This window comes from Opisthorchis viverrini (assembly GCF_000715545.1).
Source record: "Opisthorchis viverrini unplaced genomic scaffold opera_v5_86, whole genome shotgun sequence".
NCBI classification, from domain to species: Eukaryota; Metazoa; Platyhelminthes; class Trematoda; order Opisthorchiida; family Opisthorchiidae; genus Opisthorchis; species Opisthorchis viverrini.
In genome coordinates, this window is record NW_008751742.1 from 376,887 (window position 1) to 383,983 (window position 7,097).

Sequence of the window (7,097 nt, forward strand, 5' to 3'; positions counted from 1 at the left end):
GCTGAGCGGACGGATAATGGAGAGGTTTCTTCAGTTGTGTACAGATCATCTGCTCCTGACAAATACGAACTTCCAACACCAACGCACACGCTAAGTTACTTGGAGGCCACCTACCGCAAGACAGTCGTGGACTGAATTGAAACATATAAGGACTGATGGAGAGCCTCAGTTAAGGATACCCAACTTGACTCTGATCACGCCACCGCGGGATGGGTCCAGCCTCTACCCGGTCGAAATCCCGCTTGATTCTCACGAGTCAAGACTTCGCGTGCCACCGTAAGACGAAGAATCAGTGACACCAGAAGCTTTGTCACAACAGGCGTCAAACAACTCTGTGGTTGCTACATTCACTGCGAGTGCCCTTTTTGAAAATGGGCACCACTATCGATTCACCCCAGTTGTCTGAGACGGTTTCCTTCTCCCAGATAGACCTAAATAGACTGGACAGGCACTGGCTGAGGGATCCACCGCCATCCTTGAAAAGAGCAGGTGAGAGGACGTCAGGAGCAGCAGCACGATGACGCTTGAGTAGAGAAATGCATTCGGACACTTCTGAGACTGAAGGCGGCTCCATATCTACGCTCTACCTTTCTGTTGAAGGCTAGTTTTGGGATTAGAGGTGGCAGATGACCAGCTCAATTACTGCTCGAAGTACTGTGCCCAGCAGGCCAAACGTTCTGCTTTGCTGCATTTCAGGGAGCCATTTTGGTCCCTGATTATTTCGCTGACAAGAGGTTTCCGAGGGTCAGTCGAACGAATCAGGTGGAACAGTTTGCGCACGTCTCCAGTATTCTTTGCATCTTCCATTTCTTGGGCCTTTCGGATCCACCAAGCCCCCTGGTCAGCGCGGACATTCACTTTCACCTGGCATCAGATGATGCACCGGGTGGAGTTGTGGTGGCGGCCAGGTGGAATCTGTCGCCTGGTCTCCAGGAAAGACAGTCCTATCAGAGATTGGCTAGGTTGGCTAGGTTGTACCGCAAGCAGACTTTGCCGCTTTGAGTAGCGCTTTGGATATTTTTCCCAGTGGCCGTTTATATCTGACACCGTACCGTCCGTCGGGCATTCGAAGAGCTGGTTCTGATAGCTAGCTTCTCAATGGCTAGCGGGGTGTGCGCGTTTCGCGTACACCTGAAAAGCGCAATGAAAAGCAGCAGCTTACAAGTGCATGGTCGGAGTACACGCTAGTGTTCTAGAGAGAGCAGCAGGCGGTGATCGACTCTCACCACTGATAACTGACGGCGATGTGGTCTATTTGGATTCGGCAATGGTTTGTTGGTGAACACCACGTTGTCAAGCGATTTCCGATGTTCCGGAAATTTGTACTTCAAATGAACAGTCAGAAGTAAATGAACAGTAAATGAACAGTCTAAAGCAAGCGGTCTCCGTTGTCCGTGCGTCTAGTGTCCAAACCAAGACAACCACCCAATCGGGCCTTAGCAGCGCTTAGTATACCTACCTGGGCGTTCATATCACCAGCAACCACAACGATATCTGAGCTTTTAGCCTGCTGTTGAAGGGCATCTAGGGCGTCATAGAAACTGTCCCTGCCAGATTCAGAGCTACAGGCAGTTGGAGCGTAAGCAGACACAATAAACAAAGTGCGATGAACCTCACTTCCTCTAGATTCTCTCACCAATGTTGCCAAACGACCCGCACAGAGGCGACTATCAACGGGTATCTAATCAAGCAGAGACGCTTCCGCTCGTTCGCTCAATACAATACCCACCCCAGCATATCCAGCTACAGCGGCCTTTGCATCACCAGAGGTGCGTAGCCGGAACCTGTAAGAGAGCGAGGGGGCAGTCTGTTTGATCACAACACTTGCGTACTGCGTCCGTGTTTCTGACAGACAACATACATCAATACAGAGGGAATCAAGCGTACGCGCGAACGCCACCTGTTGACCTGCTTGCTTCAGTGTGCGAACATTGAAAGTGGCTAAGTAGACAGGCTTTCGGGGTTTGAAAACAGACTTCGAAGTGTTTAGGGTTGTAACTGAACTCGGACGTGCAGAAGCTGCAGGTGAGTGTGATGTAGGGCGGGGAAAACGGTCAATTCTAGAGCTGGGGCTGCAGATAAAGTATTCAAATTTGGGCGGCGGAGGGTGGAAGACGGAAAACGTGAGTGTAAGAAGGGAGGCGTCAGCAGTAGCATGTTTTCGCTTACCCGCCCTGCTGTATGCAGCAAGTAAGGCGACCCGGCTGATGGCACCACGCGTCGGCCGATGTGGCATGGGAATATTGTTAGTTTTGTAGGTCATGGTTGTACGAGGGCTGGGATACTGCCAGGGCACCCACACCTATGTAGGTCTTCATAAATTTTACTGCTTGAGCGGTAAGCAGGGGCTTTATGCAATCAATAGAAATCACCTATGTTATTCTTTAAAGTACTACAGACGTCTAACGTGATCACGAATTATAGCACACAATAATTGAGGATAGCAACATACCCGGGCCAGAGAGCATAGCTTTGATCGTCCCACTGATCAAAGCGTACTCACGGCGGACATAAAACTCATGATCATCCGAAGACACGAGTTTCACATACATAGCGTCGGCTCCTTCAGCACCGCCATATTTCTGTTCACTCGCCGAAGAGGGCTGAGCCTGTACTTCTGTCATCTCTTCCGAAGACTTTGTATATTGCGGTCGAAACCAAGGTCACGAGTGTGATGAACCAGTCGACGCTGTAGGTATGAAGGCCACAGATTCACGGATTGAAACACAGGATCGAGTCTTTTGCCCAAGTTTCCCTGGTCCGTTTTGTTCTTGTCCTTAACCGGTCGTCGCGCATCTCAAAGGCACAATTGAAAAAGGGTGTAGCACCACTCTTCATGTTTTCTGTGTGGGATAGTAGACTTGCCAGCGCGAGGATTCGCATAAATAGGTGTCTAATAGTGCTTTGAACTGGGTTCTAGGAGCGTGGACAAAGGTCGGAGGAAGGTCATTCCACGCAGCTACTACCCAAAATGAGAAAAAAAATTGTCTAATGAATGTGTGAACTCCGAGCTTGAAAATCTATGCCCCTGCCGAGTGTTTGCTGGTTGAAAACAGACTTCGAAGTGTTTAGGGTTGCAACCGAACTCTGACGTGCAGACGCTGCAGCTGAGTGTGATGCAGGGCGAGCAAAACGGTCAGTCCTAGAGCTAGGACCTGCAGATAAAGTATTCAAATTTGGGCGGCGGAGGGTGGAAGACGGAAAACGTGAGTGTAAGAAGGGAGGCGTCAGCAGTAGCATGTTTTCGCTTACCCGCCCTGCTGTATGCAGCAAGTAAGGCGACCCGGCTGATGGCACCACGCGTCGGCCGATGTGGCATGGGAATATTGTTAGTTTTGTAGGTCATGGTTGTACGAGGGCTGGGATACTGCCAGGGCACCCACACCTATGTAGGTCTTCATAAATTTTACTGCTTGAGCGGTAAGCAGGGGCTTTATGCAATCAATAGAAATCACCTATGTTATTCTTTAAAGTACTACAGACGTCTAACGTGATCACGAATTATAGCACACAATAATTGAGGATAGCAACATACCCGGGCCAGAGAGCATAGCTTTGATCGTCCCACTGATCAAAGCGTACTCACGGCGGACATAAAACTCATGATCATCCGAAGACACGAGTTTCACATACATAGCGTCGGCTCCTTCAGCACCGCCATATTTCTGTTCACTCGCCGAAGAGGGCTGAGCCTGTACTTCTGTCATCTCTTCCGAAGACTTTGTATATTGCGGTCGAAACCAAGGTCACGAGTGTGATGAACCAGTCGACGCTGTAGGTATGAAGGCCACAGATTCACGGATTGAAACACAGGATCGAGTCTTTTGCCCAAGTTTCCCTGGTCCGTTTTGTTCTTGTCCTTAACCGGTCGTCGCGCATCTCAAAGGCACAATTGAAAAAGGGTGTAGCACCACTCTTCATGTTTTCTGTGTGGGATAGTAGACTTGCCAGCGCGAGGATTCGCATAAATAGGTGTCTAATAGTGCTTTGAACTGGGTTCTAGGAGCGTGGACAAAGGTCGGAGGAAGGTCATTCCACGCAGCTACTACCCAAAATGAGAAAAAAAATTGTCTAATGAATGTGTGAACTCCGAGCTTGAAAATCTATGCCCCTGCCGAGTGTTTGCTGGGTTAATGGTGAAAAACCTATCTGCCAAGCGTTGTTCAAACAGGGCATAAGTAAAAGGTAGGCCCTCTCGGAAGCGACGGTACTCCAAGGTTGAAGAGATCAAGCATCGCGAGACGCGTTTCGCAGTCAATGGATTTGAGGCCGGCGACGATTCTCATAGCGGCTTGCCGGACACGCCCAATGAGGGTTAGGTCTTTCGTGCGTCCTGAGTAGACAACTTGGTTGGCGTATTCCATGAGCGGTCTGACGTAGGCCTCATAGAGTATTTAGAAGTCCATGCGAGTAATACGGGAGAGGGTGAGTCGGATCATCCGTAGAATGGCGAATGCCTTCTCGGACGATTTATCTTGGTGCAGTGAGAAGGGCAATTTTAAGGAGACCCAGATGCCCAATTCTTTTAGGCGTCGATCATTATGATGTTCTCTGGTCCTTTCTCAGCAGAGGAATTCGCTGAGTCCCCTCAAAATGACATAAGGACACACTTTTCGTCGTTCGCAAGGAGGTAGACTGGTCTGGACACTGGTGTGACCAAAACAACAGGTTAACTTTTAGTCACTCATCGTCTAATCAATAAAATAGTCCAGCAAGTTATACTTGTTACGCAGGCACTGGCACACATGACGCCCACGGGAGGCTACTTCTTTCTTCTATATCATAGGTATGAATTTATTCATTAGATTGTTTTCCGTTATCGCCGCAGTAGAACCAGGGATAGTGCCGGTGTGACGTCAACGAAAAATGCAAAAGCAACGTCAGTTTCAGCGCTTTCAAGGAGCAAATTCTGAGTCGGAATGTCTGTGGTTGGCTATTCGATAGGGCCATTCGGTATCCGGCGAATGAAAACGCTTTATCTTCGGGGTTGCAATTTCATATTCAAACATTTTCTGTGGAAGGCATTTTTGTGCTAATTCGGGGTGCGAGTGGTTCGTTCAAGTGAGCTAATTTGTAGTGTCAAAAAATGTATCAATTCGGAAAACGGTGGTTTGTGATCTTCCATATTGCCGGAAAATTTGAATCACCTGCAACGACACAAAATTTGCAGTTTTTCTCCGCATCTGGATTTGTTTGCGGAACTCCCCATATCCTGTAGTGCACTCATTTGCGGGAAGCTAAACCACTCTTGAAAACTTTGTCTTGTATCTTCTGGTCGACTAGATGAATGCAAGGATCTGTACTCCATCGCCCCGGGGTGTCCTAATTCAGTCACCATCGTGGTGCAGACGTCTGATCGTACAACCACAAACACGGAGAAAGCCGTCACTTAGCCCCAGCCACATTTGGGACGCGTTTGTTTCAATCTGCTGAACCCTCCGTTCGTGTTTCAGTATCTAGATGACCTCCTCAGAGACCGATAATCGAAAGCAACATGTCGTGCGATTTCTGCGACACTCTTTCCCTCACCTGTGGCGGCATAAGTGAGTGATTTAAAAAATGTGGAAAATGCTTCTTTAACTTCTTACCGGTGGAGACGCCAGCAGAAGTGATTGGTGATCCACATAACTTTATTAAATAGCCACATCCAACAGCTAGTTCGAAACAGCTATATTAGAAGGCGTATCCGTCTGCGGCACTTGTGAATAGTGGGTCCGCTTACGCACTTAGTATTTTATTACAATAACGTCCATGTGCCTGGTTGATATACCTATCGACCATTAGAAATGCACACGAAGACTCACTCACTGGCACAATTTTTCTCTTCCTGCTCATTGCGAATTCGCCGGATACTAAACAGAGATATGCCAGACTGCCGCACTTAACAGATTACCTTCCGTTTTCTCACGAATGACCTGTTGCTCATTATCAATGTCGGTTCGGTAATTGACTGGATTGGAATTGTGTTTTGTTTGGTCACTCTCTATAACAAGATAAACTTAGATTGCCAAACCCCCGAGGTGTCGTTCGTTTGCGTCACTAACTATTTTTATAACCTTCCTTTAGAATCCAATGCTACATATACGACTTGGCAACCAGAAAGCTAAAGCCACGTTCCAAAATCGGCAGATCACCGCCCTATGTAGGCTGTCTGCAATCCATGTTCGTCATCCAGCGGTAGCAGCCTTCCGGTGGCCAACTGCCATGCAACCAAAGGGAAGCACGACGGCTGGAGTGCTGCAAGATTTCATAGGACTAGACCGTGAAAGTCGGGATGCAGGGGTCAGGTTCGAACCGCGAACCTCCGGTACCCACTGAGCCACTTTGCCGCGCAATCCATGTTGTCCCTAGGATCGACCGTAGCTCAATAATCATCCACGTAACCGAGCAAAGGTGAGCGAAATCAAAATGGCGGTGGTGTCTGTCATTTAGCGAGCCGCACAATATCGAGTGATCGATTGAAGAAAAAAACAATTAGTTTCAGGAATCTGCAGAAATCATGATTCGGATAGCTTTGTATTTAGCAACAATAGCTTCCGCATTTGTTCATTAACTATAAAAGCGATGATTCGCACTGGGGACGAAAAGGAACCCGCCGATTGCATGTTACAGAAGGCACTATGTGGTTCTAGCGTTTATGATCCACAGAATATGTATGTATATAAGCATGATTCTCATGAAGAGACCGGACCTTACCGCGGTGTGACGATTTGTGCACCTTAGCGCCCCATTGAGCTGTACTGGTGGGTGTCCTCGCGACACTCACAGGGTCTCATATACCCAGTTGATCAATGATTAGAGTCCTGGCTAACCAGGCTCTTGACCTTCTAGGTTGAGGGTTGGAACACGTGGCGACTTGTTCCGTTGAAAAGGCGATGCATGCCAAGCACGGCTACCTTGCTGCAAGGCTTTTGAGAAAAAGGCTTTAGTTTAGGATGATAAGCGTCCTCCTGTCTAGGTGTGACCCGACCTAAAGAATACCACCTTGACGTTGTGGTCAGGCTTCAGTGCTGCAATGATCCCGCGGGCTACACTGGCTGGAACTTCGTTCCACAAGGTGCAACCATGCCAGGAAGGCCAAAGGGGAGCAGCCAGAC

At 48.5% G+C, this 7,097-nt stretch overlaps 2 protein-coding genes across 2 annotated transcripts in view; both read right to left on the bottom strand.

The window, feature by feature from the left end:
- Positions 1 to 639: 639 nt before the first annotated feature.
- T265_04891 (hypothetical protein) lies at positions 640 to 3,707 on the bottom strand (the record flags this gene model as incomplete). The annotated part of the gene is made up of 5 exons (XM_009169751.1): positions 640 to 864; positions 1,460 to 1,681; positions 1,730 to 2,019; positions 2,453 to 2,617; positions 3,536 to 3,707. The coding sequence occupies 5 exons, from the start codon at positions 3,705 to 3,707 to the stop codon at positions 640 to 642; spliced, it is 1,074 nt and encodes a 357-aa protein (XP_009168015.1).
- A 687-nt stretch (positions 3,708 to 4,394) lies between these two features.
- Positions 4,395 to 7,097, bottom strand: part of T265_04892 (hypothetical protein) — a gene marked incomplete at both ends in the record, with an annotated part of 6,293 nt that continues 3,590 nt past the window's right edge. The window contains one exon of the mRNA XM_009169752.1: positions 4,395 to 4,557. Within this exon, the coding sequence (XP_009168016.1) occupies positions 4,395 to 4,557 (163 nt within the window). The remainder of the gene's footprint in view (positions 4,558 to 7,097) is intronic.